Raw genomic sequence first — 25,259 nt, 5'->3', positions numbered from 1 at the left:
GGCCATAGTATCTAGGCTACGCAGCACACCGGTATGATCTCGGAGGCCACGGGCAGCAGACGCAGCTATGCGCAACTGGCGTGTGTAGACACACAAGTGCAAAGATGAAATACCTTTATTGGTGTCTTTGAGATCGCAGACCTGTGGATTTTTCATTTATTTAACTCAACATTCGGAATTTATAGTATTACTGAGAATGTTCTCATGATCACAATATCTGCCAATACCTGTTGGGCTTGCTTGGCGGCTCACAACGTAGCTGCTGACGGCATTGTGGAGGAGACAGCAAGCAATTTTTCACTGTTTTTGGCAATAAATTGTAGTTTTCTTTCTACATGCTATGAAATGATATTTGATTCACGTGTTCACAGGAGCCTCATCTGCAGATTGGCAACATTTTCTTATGTTCAGAAAGAATTTCAGGGCCCCTTTGAGATATCAAGAAATTTAGACAGTAATTATGCAGGTGATATGTTCAAACTGAATTTTCATTAGCAAAGTGACTATTTCATTTAAACTGTGAACTAAAACTAAAACATTAGATTTGTATGCATTCTTTGCTATACTGGTTGCATTTTAGAGAACTGCAATACATGGGCACTATAACGTAAAACTATTTTTCTATTCCAATTCTGCAATCAGCCCTCCGCGATTGGCGAAAAACACTTTTGGACCAACTCCGCTTCACCTGTCTGTCACGTGACGTCACGAAAACCACGATAACTCCCCATCTGATATGATGCGTACACACTGATTATGCAAGATTTGACTGAACAAAAGAAAAATAATTATTTCTGATTCGACTTCCTTTTCGCCATTAGCCCTCGGCTATTGGTCAAAAGTTTTCGGGCTGCACCTACTTCACCTGCCTGTCACGCAACGTCACAAAACCACAAAAGCTGACCGCGTGAAAGTGACGTGTATGCGTTAAAGATGCATTAATATGCCGAACAAAACTGAATTTTCTTCTGAATGGCCACAGGCTGCCCCGTTCCGAAAGGAATAAAAAATGGCTGCCGCCGATCGTTTGGGCACTGGCTACTCGCACCTGCCGGAGAGCATGGGTTTATTTGCATGTAATTAAACTTTTTGTGTGGCCGTGTAACGTTTTCGAACACTTTCGGCATGTTTACAACCTCTTTCTGCGACTCTTCTTTGCTGAGGATCCGTCTTAGTGTCATTTTTAAGCTTCCGTTGCATGCAGCCGCCATTGTCAACGAGCCACCGTAAGCTAAGTAAAAGAAAGCGGACCAATCGCAGACGCCGGCACCACCCTCTTCATCTGGTTATCGATTTTGAGTGCAGTGGCTCAGCCCCATGGAATCCCTCTGCACTTGATTGTACTTCTCGCCTCTTGTGAGCAAATTAGGTAAGACTAGCTGCTCAGTGTAGGCAATGTTATTCATTTTTCAAGTAAAGAAAAGTGACCTCCTACGAACGAGGAGAGCGTTTGATTGGTCTGTTGAGACAACCCTGTGGGTGCTCGCCTGATGCTTGCGTCGGCGGTTATGCAAATTTGACGTCAGGAGATTGGAATAAAAACATATTGGAATAGTTTTACATTATAGGACCCCATGTCTTTAGTTGAGAGTCGTTAAGTTAGTGCTTCAGTATTTTATTTAGATCATTCAATCAATCAATAAGTCAATTATTATTATTATTATGTTTCAAAAGGATGAAATTTACCAGTTTTCAGAATTTAAAGCCTTAAATCAAAAGTCTGCTCTTAAAAGTCACTAGATTTAACTTTTTCTTTTAAATGTACTGAAGTTCACACAAACTAGTCAAACAAATAATGAAAGCATTTCTTTGTTGGCGTAAATAGGGCAATCAGGGTATGTTCCGAGTCGTATGAGGGTATTATCGCTTCGGCACCGCTCGGCCAGCAGCACTCACTTGCGCTGTCATGCAATAAAAGCGCATGCCCAGATACTTACACCAGACATAACGCCCTGTCGCGGGCCAGTCTCGTTGCAGCTGACCTTGTTCATTCATCGCATGCTTGAGAGCAAACAGTGTGCAATCGCCTCGTCACGTGGTATTTTTCATATTTCGCTGGCTTTTTTTTGGAACGCGGAAAAAAGGATTACGTGAGATATATCGTGTTGGAAACAATTTATTGAGAGGTTTCTCAAAGTGCTCTACAACTTTGCGTATCATACTTCGGGTCTGCAGCCAATATTTAAAAAGTTGATTAATTAAACATAAATAATCCGTTAGTTAAGGGGAAAATAAAAGATAGCCTGAGTAACTCTAAGCCAGTGCCAACATTATGCATTCAGTTGAACTCACATCCGGAGTGCCTTTAATTTTTAAAACTTTGGCTCGTTATGTGGGACAACCTGTATATGTATATAATGAATGAGAAGAAAGGGGGTTAACCGAGGGGCCTGATTTTTTATTAATCATATCATTATAAGCCAACAAACAATGAAACCAAGGACAACAGAGGAAATTACTTGTACTTACTAATTGAATTAAAGAAATTATAAATTAATGGAATTGAAAGTGGATGAAAAAACAACTTGGTGGGGAACGATCCCACGTCTTAGCATTATGCGTGCAATGCTCTACCAATTGAGCTACTGTGGCGCCGTTTCCCCATCCACTTTCTTGGGTATTTATGTTTTACTACTTGTACTAATCCTGGGAGTATTAGCCAGCGCCACCAGTCACAAACCTTGGGGCCGATTGTGGAGCATCCTTTCTACCGCAGGCGTCACGAGTATGTGATCTTTTTGGGTGAAGGCAACTGGTCAATAAACCCACACATGCTACCCGAAGGCATCAATGTTGCCAGATTTGAGACCCTCGTTATGTAATGAACGAGAAGAAAGGGGGTTAACCGAGGGCCCTATTTTTTATTAATCATATTGTTACATAGGAAGACGTAGATGATAAGCTGTATACAAGTATATTTAGAAGGAAATACGCCGCACTTGGCCAAGAGGCAACAGCCCGCGCTAGCCTCCAATCGTCGTCGTCGTCTTCATACTGCTCGCGTCTTCGTCATCGCAAATACTGTTCCGTAGCACTACCCCCGGTGGCAAAAGCGCCGTCCTGGAGCAACTAAAGGCTGGACTCGGAAGCAGTGTAGTAGGCCTTGAGCCTACTGACGTGACGTGAAAGCATTTTGCGGTAGGGCCTTGTGTATTGCGAAAGGAGCTTTTCTGAAAGTCTGACATGACGAGAGGGCGACCACAGGAGCACAAGCGCACCAGGCGAAAACTGTGCGTCACAGTGGCGGGCGTTGTACTGACGCTGCTGAGTGGTTTGCGAGGCCGTCAGTCGAGCACGGGCAAGCTGGCGTGCATGGTCAGTGAGGGCAATGGCATCGCGCGCATACTCGCTTGTTGAGATCACAGCAGGAGGAAGTGCCGTGTCAAGGGGCAAGGTCGGTTCGCGACCATACAGTAGATAAAATGGAGAAAATACGGCGATGTCGTGCCGGGAAGAATTATATGCAAATGTGACGTAAGGAAGGGCAACGTCTCAGTTGTGGTGGTCCTAGGAAATGTACTTGGACAGCATATCGGTAAGAGTACGGTTTAACCGCTCTGTCAGGCCATTGGTTTGAGGATGGTATGAGGTAGTCAGCTTGTGTTGAGTGGAGCACGAATGCACAATGTCGGCGATAACTTTCGAGAGGATGTCACGACTACGGTCAGTAAGCAGCTGCCGCGGGGCCCCATGAAGCAAGATAATGTCACGCAAAAGAAAGTCCGCGACGTCAGTGGCGCAACTGGTAGGGAGAGCCCGCGTGATAGCGTATCGGGACGACGGCTACCCATTTGTTCCCATAGGATGACGTGGGAAAGGGACCGAGGAGGTCTAATCCAACACGAAAGAACAGTTCCACAGGGACGGTGATTGGCTGGAGATGACTGGCAGGTATCACCTGAGGTGTTTTCCGACGCTGGCAGGGATCACAGGCAGCAACATAGCATTGGACGGAGTGAGCGAGACCAGGCCAATAGAAGCGGCGGTGGACGCAGTCGTGCGTACGGGTTACCCCAAGATGTCCCGCAGTGGGTGCGTCGTGCATCTCAAAGAGCACAGTCTGTCGTAGATGTTTTGGCACGACAAGAAGAAGATCAGATCCGTCAGGAAGGAAGTTCCTTCGGTACAGAATGCCGCCCTGGAGGACATATTGGCGAACGGATTCGTCGGTAGGTGTAGAGTGCAGACGCTCGATGAGTGCTCGCAGTGATAGGTCTCGGTGCTGCTCATCGGCGATGTTAGTGAAGGCAGACACAGAGAAAATGCTGTTGGCGGTACTACTGTCGGCGTCGTCAGGCTCATCTACCGGGTAGCGAGACAGGCAGTCAGCATCCTTGTATAGTCGGCCAAATTTGTAGGTGACAGAATACGAATATTCTTGGAAACGTAAGGCCCAGTGACGAAGTCTTCCTGTAGGATCTTTCAGTGAGCATAACCAGCAAAGCGCGTGATGGTCTGTGACAACTGAAAAGGGTCGGCCATATAATTATGGGTGGAACTTCGCAACCGCCGAAACTAGGGCCAGACACTCACGCTCAGTGATGGAATAGTTGCGCTCCGAGGGTGAGAGGAGCCTGCTGGCGTAAGCAATAACACGGTTGTTGCCACGCTGGCATTGTGCCATTGCTGCTCCAATTCTGGGACCGCTGGCATCGATACGGACTTTGGTAGGGGCAGAAGGATTGAAATGGGCCAGAACGGGAGGTGTTGTGAGAAGGTCGATTAGGTGCGAGAATGCAGAGGCGTCGTTATCGCCTCACCGGAAAGGGGTGTCTTTCTTCAAAAGCTCTGTTAGTGGCCGTGCTATGGCCGTGAAATTTTTCACGGAACGGCGGAAGTAGGAACAAAGGCCGATGAAGCTGCGCATATCCTTGACACACTTCAGAACAGGGAAGTGCGTAACAGCATGGATCTTGCCTGGGTCCGGTTGCACTCCATTCGCCTCAACGAGATGCCAAGGACAGTAATCTGGCAACAGCCGAATTGGCACTTTGATGCGTTGAGTTACAGACCGGCTCGACGAAAAACGTCCAGGACTGCTGAGAGGTGCTCGACGTGAGTAGTGAATGTTGGGGAGAATACTATAATAACGTCATCCAAGTAGCATAGGCACGTGGACCATTTGAAACCGTGAAGAAGGGAGTCGATCATGTGTTCAAAAGTGGCAGGAGCGTTACATAGACCGAACGGCATCACTTTGAATTGATAAAGACCGTTGGTTGTTACAAAAGCAGTCTTCTCGCGCTCGAGATTGTCCACAGCAATCTGCCAGTAGCCGGAACGAAGGTCAATACAGGAGAAGTAGCAAGCACCGTGGAGGCAGACAAAGGCGTCATCAATCCGAGGTAGGGGATACACATCCTTTTTGGTAACCCTGTTAAGGTGCCGATAATCCACACAAAAGTGCCACGAGCCATCCTTCTTTTTTACCAGTACAACAGGTGATGCCCATGGACTACATGACGGTTCAATAATGTTCTTGGCAAGCATTTTGCGAACTTCTGCGTGAATAACTTGACGCTCAGCCGTTGACACTTGATACGGGCGGCGATGTATAGGAGGGGCATCGCCGGTATTAATGCGATGTTTAACAGCTGTAGTTTGGGCCAAAGGATGATCGTTAAAGTAAAGAATATCGGGGTAGGAAAACAGACCACGATAGAGCGCACGAGCGTCCTTGGACGGCATGTCGGGCGCAATCATTTTCTGTAAGTCGGCGATGGTACAAGTTACCGACTGGGATGGTAGAGGAAGATCGGCTGAATTGTCGTCTACTGCAATAGATAGATAGATAGATAGATAGATAGATAGATAGATAGATAGATAGATAGATAGATAGATAGATAGATAGATAGATAGATAGATAGATGGACGGACGGACGGACGGGCGGACGGGCGGGCGGGCGGGCGGGCGGGCGGGCGGGCGGGCGGACGGACGGACGGACGGACGGACGGACGGGCGGGCGGGCGGGCGGGCGGGCGGGCGGTGATGATTTGGTGATGGTGGTGATGATGGTGGTGATGATGGTGGTGATGATGTGAAGACAAGGGCGTCGTCGATTCGTGGTAAAGGGTAAATGTCCTTTTTAGTAAGTCGGTGTAGGTGGCACTAATCAATGCAGAAACGCCACATGCCATCTTTCTTTTTAACGAGCCTGACTTTAACGAGTCCTTGGGCGTCGCGCCCAAGGACTCGACGAAGGCTAAACAATGCCTCTGGTGAGCATCTTGTTTACTTCCTGCTGAATAACTTGCCGCTCTGCTGTGAACATGCAATATGGTTGGCGGTGAATGGGAACAGCATCACCAATGTTTATCCGATGCTTAACAAGGGACGTCTGATCAAGTGGTCGATTGTCAGTGTCAAATATGTCATGGTAGGAAAGCAAAAGCTGACATATGGTGGCTGTTTGGTCAGGTACGAGGTCCGGAGCGACCATGGGACATAATGGGCTGTCGAGGTTCAAGGAATCCTGCAGGTAATCAGGAGGATCTGGAGATGCGTTGGCGGCAAAAGCAGTGACGTAGTCATCTGTCACTGACCGGAGCGTGGCCACCGCTATGCCTCCAGGAAACACTTGCTTCGTCAACTGAAAATTTATAATGGGGAGACACATCGATTAGCAGCAAGGGTTACGACGGAGTGTGGCACAGAGATGTCGCGCGCCAGGAGGACATCACGAATAGGTGTGACGACATAGTCGCCATCAGGCACAGTTGCCGTTGAGGCCAATTTGATGAAGGTTATGGCTTTTGGAGGTAAGCGAACAAACGCTGTAGTGTAGAGGGTGTTCGGTTGTTCGGGGCAAACGTCTGAAAGACGAGGAAGACGAGGCACAGCCTACTGGTGGCACAATCAATTAGGGCAGAATGCGCCATCAAAAAGTTGAGCCTGAAGATTAGGTCATGAGGGCAACTGGTCAGCACGGTGAACAGGACTGGAACTTGGTGGCCAGCAATTCCTATGCGAGCAGTGCACATACCTCTGATGGCAACAGTGGTGCCATTGGCGACGCGTACGGCTCGAGTGATGGCAGGCGTAAGAACTTTTTTGAGGCGACGACATAGGTTAGTGCTCATTATAGACACTTGGGCTCCAGTATCAATTAATGCTGTCAGCGGAACACCATCTACGTCTACTTCAGTTGGGTTCGTGTTAGGGAGGAGCGTCAATGGAGGATTTGGACAGGACGAACGTGATGCAGCGCTGCCTCCAAGAGCTGCATGGCCTAGTTTTCCGTCCGTTGGTTTGGCGAGGAAAAGCGGCGAGGCTCGGGTGAAAGGGAGCAATGGCGTTGAGGTGACGGCAATCGCACGGAGGAGCGGCTGTCAGGGGCATCAGAAGTAGGGTACAGATGGCGAGGTGAATAATGGCGAGCTTCGGCGTATGGGCAAGAAGCAGGGAATGAGCTCCAGTACGGCGGCATGCAGGTAGTGCGGCAGTGGCGGGATACATGACCAATGCGGTGGCAGCGGAAGCAGATCGGTTTGTCGTCTGGGGTTTGCCATTCAGCAGGATTGCGTGGTCTGAGAACAAAATACTGGTCATTACAGGTTGTGGTCATGAGAATGGGTGCTGAATCAGGTTCGGAGACAGAGCAAGCAGTAGGGATGCCTAGGTACGCAATTTCTTGCCGCACAACTGCTTGAATAACGGAAATAGTGGGGGCCATTTGGTCAAAGGTGCCGTCAGGGAGTCGTGGATCAACGGGGAAGGTCTCACCGCTTCAATCTCACAGCGAACGATACGTGTGACATTCTCTTAAAATGGTCGTATGGCGGTAAGAGCGGAGCAAGAGGACGGGGCAGGAGTGTTTGGGAGCTGGGAAAACTGTGGGACGACGCAGCGGCTTTTGGCTACCTCGAAGCAGAGGCATTCTTTGACGATTGCATCAACGGTAGAAACATCGTTATAGACGAGCAAATTGAAGGTGTCGTCCGCGATGCCTTTTACGATATGGCCCACCTTGTCAATCTCGGTCATTTGCTCGTCGAATTTCCAACAAAGCGTGAGCACTTCCTGTATGTAGGAGACATGCGATTCAGTTGACGCCTGGATACGGGTGGCAAGCTCTTTTCGCACAGCGTGTTGGTGACCTGACGGCTTGCCAAATAGGTCGCGAAGCCGCTCTTTGGAAATGTCCCAGCTGGAGAGCTCAATCTCATGGGTGCGAAACCAGACACGCGGTGTCCCGTCCAGATAAAAGATCACATTGGCAAGCATGATGGTAGGCTCCCAGTGGTGGCTTTGGCTAACACGCTCGTACATGTAGAGCCAGTCGTCGACGTCAATGTCATTTTGAGCAGAGAATGTCCCAGGATCACGGAAACTTGGAACCGTAACGTACATTGCGGTTGGCGCCGCTGGTGTAAGTGGCGACAAGGTGGTTCTATCGGAAGCCATGCCTGACAAGACAACGGTGTGGCCGCTTCGGAGCTCTGTGGCGAGGATGGGAAACGTTCCACCTCCACCACAATGTTATGCGAAGGAAGAGTCAGTAAGATGAGCAACTATTTACAGGTTATATTTACAACAGCGGTTACAGCGCTGACCAGTTAGATTCACAGCGCGAACCCAGTTCGTTCTTCCTCCTCATTTCTCGAGTGATGGTGCCCACGCACCTCGTTCAAACAGTCAAATACCACATGCATGTAGCAGTATGTAGGGTGCCTGGGCACAAAGGCATCGGGGGCAACACGCTTGCTGATGAAATTGCCGAATCCGTTACAACGAAAGTTGGCTACCCTTCCATAGGTATCCCACCCTCGGACTTAAAACCATTTTTGCGCAAAAAACTTAGAAGTCATTGGCAACAGATGTGGGATGCTGAAACCTCCAATAAACTTTATTGAATTAAGCCACACGTAGTGAATTACGCACTAATAACAAAAACACGGTGAACTGAGGTCACTTTCTGTTGCCTTAGGATAGGCCATACCTATGGCACACACTCTTATCTAGTGACCGGTAGCGAAGCTCCAACCTGCTGTAAATGTGGTGAGACACTGACCGTCCTCCACGTCCTGCTGAAGTGTCGGCAAGCGGAATCTCAGAGGAAAACACACTTCCCTCTAGCCTACCGACAGCATATTACTTTACACCCGGTTATGTTCCTTGGTGCTGACCCACTTTTTAACAGAACATCCATTTTTAATTTTTTACAGGATGTTGACGCATTTCAAATACTAGGCCCACACGTTTCGTAGCACGGCCTCTCGTCAGAGGCCCCTGCTGCGAAAGCAGCGCTTTGTATAGCACTTGCCTCTGGGCCCTTTCACATACGGACCTCGTTGAGGCAGTAGTGCTACTGGCATATATACGTTTTTAGAATTTCACTCCTTTATGGTATACCTTTTACGTTCACAGCACACCTCACAAGCCATTGTCATTATGTTAACATGTTCATATCTTAATTCTGGTCTTATGCCTCTATACAGCCACGGTATATCGTCATAGACAGCCACATTACCCTTTGTTGTTATTTTCATCACCGAGTACATAACACCATTGCTTGGCGCTCTTTGGCCATGACTGGCCCTTGCGCCACAAAAAACTATACATCATCAACCATATGTCTACCTTACTGGAATGTCAGCATGTGTGTGACTAAGGCAGGATTTTTTTGTTTGCTTCTGTGTAGGTTATGCAGGAGAAGAGCTGCCAAAAGGAAGACATGCTAGAGACAAATGGCCGGCCTGTTGTACTTATGGTAGGTGAGAATGGGGTGTAATATTTCTTGACAGGCTGTTTCTATTGTATTGAAATATATCATTTCTTCGCACGGAGTCTTCTTAAATTGGACTTCTTATGGTTATTGTGCTTATGCAAATATGTATCCACAGATTTTGTAAACTGCGAAGTGCATTGCACATTTCAGCATGCCCAAATCACTTGCATTGCAGAGCATTAAAAAAAATGCAATAAAATCTCAAATTAAGTAGCAGTCACGTAATCGATGATAGCAAAATGTGTATGTGTGATGACCTGTCTTTAAGTGTAAAAGTTTTTTTAGTTTTTTACAGCTATCTGTGAAAGATAGTTGTGTGAAAGATGTGAGAAGGCACAAAAAGTTATTGTATTGCTTTTACAAAAAAGTATTCTGTATAAATGTGCAAAATGCAGTAACATAAAAACATTTTGAAAGCTTCGATTGCTGCCTAATTTTATTTCTGCTGGCAGTTTCTTAAAACTTGGAGAGACCAGAGTTAGTTCACCAAAAATGCCCTCTTCAAAGATTAGATTGGCCTGGAACTATGCCCAGACTTTGCGTGTTGAAAATGTGTATTGTACATACCATAAGGTATCTACTTAACTTCTCATCAAAGTAACAAAAGTGCAGAGAGTTCTTAAATACTCGGGAGAAAAAGGGCAGATCTAATAAAATAAAAATGAAGGGTGACTTACTCTATCCGTCCTCTCCCAAAAAATTCTGATAAAGGGCATGAATCCTGATGTAGTAGTTCAATTTGTTGTAATATATGGGCCTTCTAGATGCACGCAGACCTTTTTGCTATGTTGATTGTTGTTGTTGTTGTTCATGAAGCACCAGAAAACTGGCGATGTGTGCTAGTCTTAATGTTGAACCAGCTACTAGTAATGTGCGAAACAGTTAGAAACTGGCCTGGCAACAACATTAGCTCTAGCAGTTCCAAGTGGAAAGGCTGATTTGCTGAATAAAAGTCAAAGCAGATTATTATCACCAGACATAGCTGTCCATGCCTGTGGTAGATTATTCACAATTGAATGGGTTGTAATAGCACAATCACAGAGAATGCCTTCTCTGTTCAAGGCAGCTTCTCTATAGAGTTTAACCATGATGATTTAGTGGTTTTACCACTTTTACAAGTGTACTGGCTTAGCAGGTTTCTCACATGTCACTTCCTCACAGAAATATGCATTGGTTTATGTATAACCCTTATTGTGTGCTTGAATGTGTCTGTGAGTTACGTATGTTTCTTTAGACAACTGCCCTAGTGGATAAATGGCGGAGCAGAGGTATTTTCTCATATTTGTTCCATAACATATGAAGCATACATTCCCACTTCCTGGCACCATGACTTCATGGCTATGGCATGGTGTTGTTGAGCACGCGGTCTTGCATTCAACTCATTGTTGCGACTAGGGTGGCCTTCAGGGCATGGAATCCTTCAAGCCCATCGACTACTACGTCAGATTGTAGAAAAAGAAGAAAAAAGGGTTTATTTAGCTTAGTTACATGGCTGCAGTACCGAATCCCACTCCATGCAGGAGCAAGTTAAATGTCTCAGTTCACATCAGGACCCTCTGTCCTCACTCTCAAAAAAGTATCTGCTTTTAATACCGTCGCTGTCTTCCTTCGGCAAATTGACTAGGGAAACTGAAGACTGTCCAGCAGTAAATCACCATCATCGACGCCGTTGCAATATCATGCCCATGCTCGCAATAACCCGCAGTAACTCTGCTTCCAAAGAAACTGGTTTGGAATCTGTGGAAAGAAATCAACCGGTGACACCTAGTTTGTTCATCTTTGCCCCCTTCCCCCCTCCTGATTCACTCAGGCTGGTGAGGGCCTTTCGTGGAACCCTGCAACAGCCGGTTTACATGCTGTCTTGACAGGTGGATGAGTGCCGAGGGATGGGTGGTGATTTGACTCGTCAAATTAACTGTGCCTATCAATTCGTTGCCGTGGTTCCCTCCCTTTCCTCATTTGCACAGATTTCCAGGTAATGGTGGGGTGAGCGCCCTTCAACCGTCAGTGTCTATGCTGCGTTGTCATATGGATAGGAGGTGCGGTGATTTGACATGTGCCAAACGTTTAATTAACTGCTCCTCTCAGTTCTTCGTCGCTGTCCCTCTCCTGTTCATCCTTTGCTCAGGTTTCCGGGTAAGGGTGGGGTGACTGCCCTTCAACCGTCAGAGTCCTCGCTTTGCTGTCGTCTGGATAGGAGGTGCGGTGGTTTGACATGAGGCAAACATTTAATTAACACCGTTGTGGTGTTGAGACGTAACAAACACCTCCACCGCCGAGAGATTCGACCTGAGGGTGACCGGATGTCAGGTTGCCCGAAGCGTCGATGTTCGGTCACGGCCTCGAGGATTGTTCTAGTTGTGATGGTTGATGTCACATGGCAGCTCGAGGGCCCAGCCTCGCATCATTGTGTCCATGTCCTTGGGAATACACAGGCACCCACACACACTCACCGGCATGCCCAAGCGACACGCTTGCCAGATGCTATGATCCCCGTATTGCTTTACAATGTTTTATCTCTCTCTCTGTCTTCCTCCTTTCAAGTCGTGGTGAGCTCTCTACAAGACAGAAACAGGTTACCTAACTTAACATCACTAGCAATACATACAAAAGACGTTTCTTAGAAGAAAATTCTGAGCTTGTGGCACTGGCCCAGCTTGTCTGCATTCTGATTCCGGTCAAAGGCAACCATCTCGTCTGTCTCCCGTATCCAACATTTGCTTCAGCCATGCAAGAGGGCGATGGTCGCTCTCCACCATGAATTTAGCCCCTTGAACATCGAATCCTAGCTTTTGGATTGCCCATTCCATGCAAAACATTCTTTCTCTGAGGTGTTAACGCCTCTTCTTGCGGTGTCAGTTTTTTTACTGAGGTACCGCACAAGGTGTGCTTCACCACTTTCGTTAATTTGGGCACGGACGACACCTTGACCACAGTTGCTGGCGTCACACCAGAGAATGCATTCTCTGCAGAAGTCTGGCAAGGCAAGTACAGGCCGTGAAGACAAAGCTTCCTTCTCAAGCAATCTACATTTTCCGACTTGGCTCCGCTAATCTTCAACTTTCGTGCGACTCACGCACTAACACTGTCTTTCCCTTGTCCACAAAGGACAAGCACTAATGAAAGAACCAAAACACGTTGCGTAACTTACGCATTTTAAATTTCATGAAGATTCGAGCTTAATTCTAACTTCTACCGCGCATGATCTAAGCGACACTAAAATGCTGCTGTCTGGTAACACACGTGCAAGACGCGCACCAACGCTTAGCTTCTTTGTGTCCGAGCAAAACACCACCTCAAAGGGACAGTACTAATACTTTCTAAATCCTGCAGTTAACAGCAGCTCCGCTAAATAATGTGTCCTTCTTCCAAAGAAAAAAAAAATCTCGCGAACACCTATGAAAAGTTAACTGTGATTCAAGCGTGCCCTACGGGTTTCTAACAAATAACCTAGACTTGGCGGTGCAAGCGTATCTAAAAAAATGAATCCTATCTGCTAAAAAAAAATGACATATCGAAAGAACAGTTTCCAAACATTTTGCACGCGAAAACTGTCTCCTTAAACCGTACTCAAGGTGGGCGCGGTTTGAAACTTGTAAACCTGTCAAACTTGTAAACCCAGTAATACAAAAGGCACGTATGTCATTCCCCTCGCTGAAGAGCCCCGATACCTTTCGTTCTGTCCACCTATCTTTTTGGTATTGCCCTTGGAAGGCACTGCTTGGTATGACCATGTTGTGTCACCTGACTGCCGCATTTTCCCCTGTCAGACAGGCTACACATCGAAAAGAGCTAAACGAGGGTGAACATAATTGCCCCCTGGCTTTTGTCCTCCTCCGCGCCGAATGTCGCTTTCTTTTCAACCTCGTCTGACAACTTGGATGCGCTCTGACTCAGGACATTGCAACTGACAAATGCGCCTTTCTAAATCTTTCTGTGCGCTCCCCACAAGGGTTTAGTGGCTTTAGATTTACTCGGCCGCATTGTCTTCTCTACTGCAATTCTGAATTTGTGACGCCTCTTTCTCTTGGCACTGTTTCAGGTGTGCTGTTCCATGTGCCTTTCTTTTCTTTCCGTTGGCGGCTCCTTGGCCTGACAAACTTCTTGAATTTCAGTTGGGGGAATCGGAAAGATTTCGTCCTCCGACTTAACTTTGCCTCCCGAGCTTGCTGTTTCCTTTTCATTCTTCACGCTTAGTTCTTCATCGTAATTCAGTGCCTGACTGTCGTCCTGAATTTCGGGAGGGAAAATTGGAAAGATTTCCTCCTCCGGCTCAACTATGTCTCCCGAGCTAGCTACTTCAGCCTCCTTCTCTGCATTGTGTTCCACGTCGCAACATAGCGCCTGCATATGCTTCTGAATTTCTATCGAGGAAATCAGAAGAATTTCCTCCTCCAGCTTAATTATGCCTCTTGAGCTAGCTACTTCATCCTCTTTCTCTGCACTGTGTTCCGTGTTGTAGCCCAGCGCCAGACCTTCTTTCTGAATTTTGGTCGAGGAAATCGGTTCCTCCCAAAATTCTTCTGCAGAGAGCTTGTATTTTGCGAGCAAACCCGCCTTCACCAAACTGTACATGCCTGCCTCGTCCATGCTCAGTCAGACCATGATTTGCACTACTACTTCCAGCATCAGCTCAAACAACCGCTCCTGCCATGTGTCTTGGTGAAATGCTCGCTTCTCACCAATCCATTCAAAATTAATCAGGTAGAGACCGATGTCATCACCTGTTTTGTACGGCTGAAGCAATCTTGTTATTTTCACGCTTTCTGTTTGTGGCAATGCCCTGCACCTTAATCTTGTGATGTCTAGTCTTATTTCCGCAAGCTTAATTTCATGCTGCCTCTGCTTCTCTTCCTTCTCGCGCTTCGTCTCTTCTGCTCTTCCTTTTCTCTCGCACTCCATTATCTTGCGTTCCTTCTCTCCCTCCCTTTCTTTCCTCTCGTGACATATCTTTTCCCAGTCCTCTGTGAGCTTGTCCTTATCAAAACCCGCTTCATCAATCGCCGCATGAATTCCGGGCTTCCTCAACCTATGGTTAACCTCCATACCGAGCTCTGTTGCTAAGGGGCAACAGCTCGTCTTTCTTTAACACTGTAATATCCATGCTGTTTGAGAGCCGACTACAACTGCCCCTTGTTAGATACGGGACCTTTTTCTGAGCCTCCTTCGGGTTCACCAGACCACATCGAATCGCATCACACCTAATTAAGGAGCACAAAAGCACATCTACCACGTTCCCGAGGCACGGCACATGCAAACAAGTTGGCGTCCCCCACCTAGTGCGCCGCATGTGGAGCTGTTGTCCCACTGCTTGACTCTTCCCGAAAGTGTAGCGGGAGCCTGGCACTGTTCCAGGTAACGTGGGTCCCGAGCAAAGCTGCTTTGCGGCTCTGAAAGGTTGCTCGGGAACAAACCGCCTGCCCCCGCTGTGCGCTTGCAAGCCGCGAGGCAAGACGGCTGTAATGCACCGTGAAGCCCTGGCAGCAATTCCCCCATCCGCCTTTGTGACGGCAGTTGCAGACCAGGAAGGCAATACCGGAGCGACCTTCTGCGCTGGGTGTGACTTACATTCGCACGGGCGCCTACCATTGGCCGAAAATGACGCCACCTGAGCGGGCTCGCCGATTGGCTGAACGGGACGCGACTTCGAGACACCGAAGGGGTTAAAAGCCAGAGACCGGGAGCAGCAAGAGAGCATTCATTCATTCATCTTTTTAGAGCTTCTTGCCACGGGCCGCAGCGTCCAAGTTACTGCCGGCCCATAATGACTTTATGACTGTTAATTTCTTTGTACTATCACTGTAAATAATGTAAATAAACCTCCAGTTTTCATCTCAAAGTCCTCCTCAACCTTGGCCTACTCCCGCACCCAATGGCAAGGTCCAAAATCTGGGGGACAGTAATTGGGATTGTCCTCCAGATCCAACAGCTGGATATCAGCGCTGGGATTGTCCTACAACTCTAACACCCTGTATTGCCAGCTCACCCGGTGGCGATCAGTTTCAGCTCATTGCCCGATAGAACCCTGTCCTTATCGTCTGGCAAAACGTAGTCGCTCAAGCACTCGCCCAACTCGAGCTTGCGAAGGTCGTGTCTCCCTGAGCCACGTTTCCAGGTCCACCGATCCCAGATGGTGGAACTGCCTTCTGCTACTCTCCTTCCAGTTTCCTCGAGTCGTCCAAGACTCCACGCCGTCACTGCCACGGTTGTGCCTCCCTGAGCCACGAAGAGGAGGTCTGCTGATCCTGGATCCACAGAAGTCGCTCTTCCATCCATAGTTTCCCTCAATCTTGTGAAGTTCGGTCTACCGGAGCCACGTACAATGGTCCACCGATCCCAGATCATGAGGACTGCCTTCTTGATCTCACCGCTACCAACCAGTCTGTAGAGGCTAGGGTGGCATTTGGGGCATGGAATACACCAAGCCCATTGGCTACAGTGTCAGGTTGTAGAAAATGAAGGAAAAAGGGTTTATTTAGCTTAGTTACATGGCTCCAGTACTGAAGCCCACTCGATGCAGGAGCAAGTTAAACATCTCAGTTCACATCAGGACCCTCTGTCCTCACTCTCGAAAAGTATCTGCTTTTAATACCATCGTCTTCCCTAGGTGAGTTGACTAGGGAATCTGAAGACTGTCCAGCAGCAAATCACCATTGTCAATTTCATTGCGATATCATGCCCCTGCTCGCAATAACCCTCAGTAACTCCACCTCCTAAGAAACTGGTTTGGAATCTGTGGAAAGAAATCAATCGGCGACACCTAGTTTGTTCGTCGTTGCCCCTTATTTCTTCGCTCAGGCTGGTGAGGGCCATTCGTGGAACCCTGCAACAGCTGGTTTACATGCTGTCTTGATGGCTGGGTAAGTGCCGAGGGATAGGTGGTGATTTGACTCGCCTAATTAACTGCGCCTATCAATTCGTTGTCATGGTTCCCTCCCTTTCACCCTTTGCTCAGGTTTCCAGATAATGGTGGGGTGAGCGCCCTTCAACAGTCAGTGTCGCTGCGTTGTCATCTGGAAAGGCTGTGCGGTGGTCTGACATGTGGCAAACGTTTAATTAACTGCGCCTCTCAGTTCTTCTTCGTCGTCCCCCTCCTGCTCATCCTTTGCTCAGGTTTCCAGGTAATGGTGGGGTGAGCCCCCTTGAACTGTCAGTGTCCCTGCTGCGTCATCGTCTGGATAAGAGGTGTGGTGGTTTGACACGAGGCAAACGTTTAATTAACTCCATTATGGTGTTGAAATGTAACATCATGTCCGTGACTGCTGCATTTCGATGAATGCAGAAATTATGCAGGAAAGTACTTTGATTTAGGCACATGTAAAAGAACCCCAAGTAGTCAAAATATTCAGTGCCTTGTAATATGGTTTCCCTCATAGACCTAGTACTGCTTTGGGGTGCTAAACCCTGTGAATCAAACAATTGATCACTTCACACTAACAGCATTATATAATGATTAATTCAATGAACATTGAACAAACAAAACAGGAACCAAGCCTTAGCTTTGAATCAATTTGCATTGCAAGCCTAAGCTAGGATCTTAGTAAAGTTCATTTGTTGCAGCACTTTCCTTTGTATAGGAGCTCGGACAGTGCTTGCTCAGAACCAGATGCTGCATCTGCAGCAGAAAAAGAAGAGTTGTTTCGTGAGAACTGGGAGTGCCTATCACAAGAGGCAACATCACTGGTAAGAAACTATGTCCATCAATTCTCTTACTATGTAACGTTGATGTTACAATTTCTACAAATGAAAAAATGATCTTGTGATTGTCATTGCTTGTCAAATGCCAAAAGGAATATCTAGCTTAAGTAAAGATGTCCTTGAGAGAAGTTACGCCAAAGTGACATTGAATTATTAAATTCTGCCCAGCAATTGATGAACTGAAGTCATCATAGTTGCCTATGATGAGCACCTAAGCAAGCTCCACATTTTGGTATGCATTATCATGCTGCCTCATGGATTGTCACCAGTATACATGCATGCAGCAATTAAATGCTGTACAGAATGTGATTGTTACATGCACTGCTACAGAACTAAGCAAAGATATTCCTGGATAGCCACAATAAAACCCGCCGTGGTTGCTCAGTGGCTTTGGTCTTGGGCTGCTGAGCACGAGGTCGTGGGATCGAATCCTGGCCACGGCGGCCGCATTTCGATGGGGGCAAAATGCGAAAACACTCGTGTGCTTAGATTTAGGTGCATGTTGAAGAACCCCAGGTGATCGAAATTTCCGGAGTCCTCCACTATGGCGTGCCTTTTAATCAGAACGTGGTTTTGGCACGTAAAACCCCATAATTTAATTTTTAATTTTTAATAGCCACAATAATGTTATACCAAATTTTTGTGTCTCGGGTAGGGAAATCTGTCTAGAGGGAGGGAGTTCACAGTGACCTATGATGCAAAGCTTGCATGCTTCAGTATATTTGTAGTTATTGACACTGCAGGATTTTCTAAATAAGACAAAATGGCAAAGAATTTTGTGCCTCTACTTATTAACAGCATCCGGCATGCTTGTTTTCTTGCTCATCATCATCATCGTCGTCGTCATTATTATTATTGTTGTTGTTGTTGTTGTTATTATTATTATTATTATTATTATTATTATTATTATTATTATTATTATTATTATTATTATTATTATTATTATTATTATTATGCTAGTGCAAGCTATTTCTTAGAGTGAGATCGGTACAGTAATAATTAATGTTTGTTTTTGTGCATGTGTGTGACTTAATAATTCTTAAAAGTGTTGTGAGGGAAACATTTGTTTATAATCATTGTGTTTTGGGTATTTTTTGGTATTTCTTGAGTACGTAAAAATTTCATTTTGATTTTTCTTTTATGAAATTTATGTAGCTCCTGGATAGCCTAAATCCCCGTGCTGTTTTTACTGGTCACACCCATCATGGCTGTTTGACGATTCACCGAAAGACCATACCTGAATGGACACTGCCATCAATAAGCTGGAGGAACAAGCGAAACCCCAGCTTTGCTCTTGTAAGGGATCTCAAGCTCTTATTGTGCATCCATGTTTTGCTTTCCATTCAGCAACAACCAAAATATGCAGGTTATACAAGGCACTGGTTGACATGTAGAGGCATAATTTTAGGCAAATGCATTTGCTTTTTCTGCGCCTATGCACCATACCCTCCTAACATATCATCATCAGCATGTTTTTATGTCCACTTCAGGACAAAGGCCTCTCCCTGCGATCTCCAATTACCTCTGTCCTGCGCCAACCAATTCCAACTAGCACCTGCGAATTCCCTAATTTCATCGCTCCACCTAGTCTTCTGTTGTCCTTGACTGCATTTCCCTTCTCTTCGTGCCCATTCTGTAACGCTAATGGTCCAACGGTTATCTAACCGGCGCATTACATGACCTGCCCAGCTCCATCTTTTTCTCTTGATGTCAGAATATCATCTATACCTGTTTGCTCTCTGATCCAAACCGCTCTGTTTCTTTCTCTTAACTTTATGCCTAGCAATCTTCGTTCCATCGCTCTTTATGCGGTCCTTAACTTGTTCTCAAGCTTCTTTGTCAGTCACCAAGTCTCTGCCCCATATGTCAGCACTGGTAAAATGCACTGATTGTACACCTTCCTTTTCAATGATGAGGGTAAGCTTCCAGTCAGGAGCTGACAGTGTCTGCCATATGCGATTCAACCCATTTTTATTCTTCTATGAATTTCCTTCTCATGATCAGGGTTCCCTGTGGTTAATTGACCTATGTAAACGTACTCCTTCACAGACTCTAGGGGCTGACTGTTGATCCTGAATTCTTGTTCCTTTGCCCGACTATTCATCATTATCTTTGTCTTCTGCATAATAATCTTCAACCCCACTCCCACACTCTATCCGTTAAGGTCTCCAATCATTTGTTGTAACTCGTCTGCATTATTGCTGAATAGAGCAATGTCATCGGCAAACCGAAGGTTGCTGAAATATTTGCCATTGATCCTTACTCCTAAGCCTTCCCAGTTTAATAGCTTGAGTACTTCTTCCAAGCATGCAGTGAATAGCATTGGAGAGATTGTGTTTCCCTGTCTTACCCCTTTCTTTATAGGTATCTTCCAATTTTTCTTGTTTAGAATTAATTAAGGTAGCTCTGGAATCTCCGTAGATATTCAAGGTATTTACGTAAGCCGTCTGTACTCCTTGATTACATAATGCCTCTATGACTGCTGGTATCTCTACTGAATCAAATGCCTTTTCTTAGTCTATGAAAGCCATATAGGGGGGCTTATTGTACTCTGCGGATTTCTCGATAACCTGATCAATGACATGGATATGATCCATTGTAGAGTATACCGTCCTGAAGCCAGCCTGTTCCCTTGGTTGACTGAAGTGCAGTGTTGCCCTTATTCTATTAGAAATTATCTTGGTGAATATTTTATTTAATGCTGAGAGTAAGCTAATGGGCCTATGATTTTTCAATTCCTTAACGTCTCCCATTTTGTGGATTAATATAATGTTTGCATTCTTGCAGCTTTCTGGGACCTTTGCAGTCGACAGACACTTCGTATAAAAAGCCGCCAGTTTTCCAAGCATTATGTCTCCTCCATCTTTGATTAAATCGACTGTTATTCCATCTCCTGCCGCTCTTCCTCGTTTCATGTCTTGCAAGGCCCTTCTGACCTCATCACTAGTTATAGGAGGAGTTTCTGTATCCTGTTCATTATCCTGCTCTGGGTATTGTACAGGTCAGTATAGAATTCTTCCGCTGCTTTTATTATGCCTTCAAGATTGCTGATGATATTACCCTGCTAATCTTTCAGTGCATACATCTTGGTTTGTCCTATGCCAAATTTCTTTCTCACCCATTTCAGGCTGCATCCATTTTTTATGGCTTCTTCAGTCTTTCTCACGTTATAGTTTAGAATATCACTTATTTTCGCCTTGTTGATCAGTTTTGACAGTCCCGCAAATTCTATCTTATCTTTTGAGTTGGAAACTTTCATTCTTTGTCGTTTCTTTATTAGGTCCTTTGTTACTTGGGAGAGCTTGCGTAGTAGTTGCCTTGGTGCCTTGTTTCCCACTTCAATTGCTGCCTCGGAAGCCAGCCTAGTTACGGTTTCATTCATTAGCTCTATGTCATCATCATCTCTCTGTTCTAAGACTGCATATTTATTTGCAAGTATTTGCCAGCCTGAATTTGTCTGCTTTTACCCTAACTGCCTTTAGATTGATCTGTTTCTTCTTGACTAATTTTGGTCTTTCTCTCTTCAAATTGAGATGAATCCTAGCCCTCACTAACCTATGATCACTGCACTTTGCCCCTACCTATCACTTCTACATCCTGCACTATGCTTGGATCAGCAGAAAGTATGAAATAAATTTCATTTCTTGTTTCACCATTAGGGCTTTTCCAGGTCTACTTTTTGTTGCTTTGCTTCCTGAAAAAAGGGTTTATTATTCGAAGCTTATTCCTTTCTGTGAATTATACCGGCATCTCTTCTCTAGTGTTCCTAGAATTGACGCCGTAGTTGCCAATTGCTTGTTCACCAGCCTGCTTTTTCCCCACTTTTGCATTGAGGTCGCCTATTACTACAGTATACTGAATTTGCACTTTTCTCATCGCTAATTCAACATCTTCATAGAACTGATCTACTTCCTCATCATTGCGACTGGATGTTGGAGCGCAGGCTTGTACTACCTTTAATCTATACCTCTTATTAAGTTTGATTACGACTACAGCTACCCTCTCATTAATGCTGAGAATTCATCAATGTTGCCCGCTATGTCCTTATGAATGAGGAATCCTACCCCGTATTGCTTCTTATCTAGGAGACCTCTATAGCAGAGGACATGTCCGTTATTCAGCAATGTATAAGCCTCACCAGTTGTTCTAATCTCACTAAGGCTGATGATATCCCAAACAATGTCGGATAGTTCCTCAATGAGTCCTGCTAAGCTAGCCTCACTCGAGAGGTTTCGGGTGTTAAATGTTGCAAGGGTCAGTTTCTGTTGGTGGCCATTGGCCCTCCTAACATATGAACACATACTAAGGGTTAAGAAGCAGTCCAGCATTGCTTCCCTCCAACAGTGCCTATAACTGCCTTTTTTAGATTTCAATGCCTAAAAATGTCTTCAGTGCGTAGAGTGCCTATTTCTGGTGTTTTACCTCGAAGCTATGCATTTGCATGTTAATGGTTCCCAGATTAGAGAGGCAGAGGTAGCTTCAATAGACAGTTTACCATTCCCAGCTGCTTTTGATATGCTGTAACTTTGCTTGTATGTGTGAAATTGAGTTATAATGTTGAACCATCCAGCTCTTGCCAAACAGATATAGTTTTATTCTATGCTAGGTAAAACATCGTGTAGTTCCTGAAGTTCTGTGGAGTTAGACATGGTGTTATTCTTATGCCTGTTTTACTCATGAAAAGTTTGGGGGGAAAAAAGACATTTGTGTTTGGAGAGCATGGAAGGTCACGGAATCGTGTTGCACATATGAATCTTTCAAGGGAAACCAAGAGAAATAAGTCTGCTATTAAGAGGAGGAGAACCTTACTATAGAAACAAGTCTTGATGCACGAATAATCATTTCTAACAAGTGCTGCAACTGTGTGCAGAATACTTTATGCAGTTACATGCGAAATAAAGTCACGGATATATGGAAGTGCATTTAACCAAATTGTGGAATGATAGAACAAGTGTTGCAAATTGCAGATTAAAAATACATGCAGATAATTGTATTTATTGCAGTCTTTAAGCACCAGGTGTGGCCATCCTCAGAAGGAAGCCATTATTTTGCTAGTGCAAGTGTTCTGTTGAATTGGTGTCAGATCGGATTGGTGTTTGTTTGGATTGAGTTAGCACCGTGAGTGCATGATTTTTTTCTTTCTGGTGTTCTTGTCCGTAATGCATATATACTTCGTACTATTAGATTGTTGCATAAGTTCATGTTGTTTTTTTGCTGTGTTACAGAAGAACTTATTGTGCTGGAAGTAATCACAAAGTCATTGAACTGGATGTACCCCCTTACTGTTCTTGATGCTTTCCTCATGTCTGAGGAAGTTGTCTTCGATTCCCCTCCTGAAAGAAATTTGCATTTTTTTTTCCAAAGACAAATTATACAGATTCCACGCACTGTGAAAATCAGTGCAAGTGAAGCTTTTGGAGAGCCAGAAATATGACATGGCACATCACAATAAGAGACACATAGCGGATTTCAGCTATGAACTCAGTGGCAGTCCTTGCAGAAATGCACCACAGCACCACCGCTGAGTGCAGCATCTAAACCTTTAAACACCACAAAGAAAGCTTTACTAAACATGGCCTCCCAGCTATAGCCAGTTTTGTTCCTCTGAGACTCTAAATTTGGGTTCAGCAAATATAATTGTGAATGAATGACTGCATTGTTTCATAGGCTCCTTTTACAGGCGTAAAAGTTCTGTCTTGATTGTCAGCTAAGAGAGTGTGAACTCTCACTATATAAGCAAATTCTTGATGCGTGATGCAACTCACGTGCCAAGTGTCCCAAAACACTAGCTTGTATGAGGGAAGCGGTAAGGATGTTATTCTGTCTCGCTATGTCTGTGGCCTAATGGGTAGTGCACCAGGCTTCTGTGCTGGGGGACCTAGGTTCGAAGCCAACCATCGGACACATGATTTCTTTTTTGAGAATCTTTACTCACTGAGACAGGTAATGATACTCCAAACCCCGAGGAGTAATTGAAAAAACTTTGGAGCTCTCCTATGTTGCTGAAGGTTCACCTGCTGAGTGCATCTGACAGAGACCGAAGCAGGTGCTGTGTGCAGGGGCAACATCTGGTGCATACATCTAATGTTTAGAACTTCCTAGGTCAAGAGCTCTATGCTTTCTGACAAATACATGGCTGGCAGCAGTCTGTCAACCGCAGTGTGTTTCCAGCAGTGTGTCACAACTTACAAATGGCTGTTGTATACAATTGCCACACTTCTCACAACTCAACCTTCTGGCATTATATTTTCACTGGATGTGGGTTACAAGTGTTTCTGCTTGGAATTACTCACATTTCTGATCATTTAGTGCCTTAAAATCCAGCCACTAGTGATTAGTCATGTTGGCTGCATGAGGTGTTTGTTGTTTGGTCATGTGAGCGCAGTAATGCATTTAAAGCAGATGGTAGATTCATATTCACTTTGTAACATCAAAGATTGAGGTAGCTGGTTCTGCATGATTTAAAGTGCAATAGCACAACTTCTTGAACAGTGACAGAACCGTCTGTTCCTTATATCTTCTTCGGTTTTGTCCTTGCTCAAGAAGTTGCACTGTTATATTGTGACTCATACTCAGTCCTTCTTTTGTTGGGCAGAGGTTATCTTTCTGGCAGACTTATTTCCTGAATTTCTACCTCTAAATGCCTTATTGCATCAAGGGCTATATACAAGAATTACGCAATGTAATAATGCTTGTGCTTGGATATTTTTAATAGTATTTTATCTTCAGGGATATTCACTTGTGATGTTGCCTGTGCATATCTGTAACTGATGAAGTTCCCATAGCTTATATATGTGATAAGTTCAGCATGATTTTCTGTGCATGCTAATTACACTGATTAGCTTATAAACCAGCATTGCAATTTAAATGTTGCATGTACAACTTTCTCTGTGAGTATCTGGACTGGAAGCTGCTGAGTGCATTATACGAATGGGTTTTACACATATGGAAGAGTTGAGCTGTACAAGCAGTTAGTCACACACTGCATCGTAGTGTTGAGACTGCGGTGTTTACTGATGTGAAAAGTGATTTTTATGGAATATGTTAACAATGTCTGGTGTGCTTTTTTTTTTATGCTGTTCCTTAGGCACTTTTTACACCAGATGACATGGCAGTATCAAAATGCTATATACCCAAGGAGACAACTGTGATCTTTCTGTACATTGCAGCAGTGATGGCACTGGTTGTTTCATCACTACGGAGTCATAGAAGAATCTGGTGAAATAAATTTTTTTCTTTTTCATTGATGTAATGTTTATTATCATCATCATTGCAATAATTATTTTCTTTATTCAAGGTATGCATTATGTGCATGTTGTTTTATTTTCAAGGAAAAGTGATAAAGGACAGGGTGAGTGAGGAGCATACATATGCCCTGAGCACTGGTTTATTTCAGGTACATTTATTCTTTCAAGCCACTGTGAACACATTCTGTCATATTTACTGCTTATTCATTTTATCTTCTTTATTCCTTTACCAGTTGATGTGTTATCAGGGAAACGCATGTTAATAATTTGGTCTAACTTTGGAAGTTTTTTTATGTCAAGGCAAGTTGAAATGTGATAGCCCTTCAAGACGAAAGAAAAAAGCCAAAACAGTAGATCAAAAGCATGATCAAGAGCAACAAACAAACAAAAAATAACTTGAAAAGTGAGAGTGTCGGAAGGTAACAAACTAAAGAACTGAAAAACGGCAAAATGTGCCCTGAGGATTAAAATTTGTAAAAATAAAGCTATACTAAGTCTCAACGCAAGCAAAATGGTGAGCAGAATGAAAGTACAGGACAAGAGCACCTGTGAATTTGGCCCTTTCAATAGAGGTAAATGTTCGTAG

General features: G+C 45.0%; 1 protein-coding gene across 4 annotated transcripts in view; it reads left to right on the top strand.

Annotated features, from left to right (window-relative positions):
• PGAP5 (Per1-like protein PGAP5) overlaps positions 1 to 24,669 on the top strand; it is a 54,876-nt gene extending 30,207 nt beyond the window's left edge. For all 4 annotated transcript variants that reach the window (XM_070530986.1, XM_070530985.1, XM_070530984.1 and 1 more), the window contains exons 7-10: positions 9,642 to 9,710; positions 17,289 to 17,411; positions 18,582 to 18,722; positions 24,514 to 24,669. In XM_070530986.1, the coding sequence (XP_070387087.1) occupies positions 9,642 to 9,710; positions 17,289 to 17,411; positions 18,582 to 18,722; positions 24,514 to 24,648 (468 nt within the window). In that variant the 3' untranslated portion in view covers positions 24,649 to 24,669. The remainder of the gene's footprint in view (positions 1 to 9,641; positions 9,711 to 17,288; positions 17,412 to 18,581; positions 18,723 to 24,513) is intronic.
• The last annotated feature ends 590 nt before the right edge of the window (positions 24,670 to 25,259 follow it).

Source organism: Dermacentor albipictus, chromosome 1 (assembly GCF_038994185.2).
Source record: "Dermacentor albipictus isolate Rhodes 1998 colony chromosome 1, USDA_Dalb.pri_finalv2, whole genome shotgun sequence".
NCBI classification, from domain to species: Eukaryota; Metazoa; Arthropoda; class Arachnida; order Ixodida; family Ixodidae; genus Dermacentor; species Dermacentor albipictus.
The sequence above is the reverse complement of the archived record's forward strand: the minus strand, read 5'-3'. Positions and strand labels throughout refer to the sequence as shown.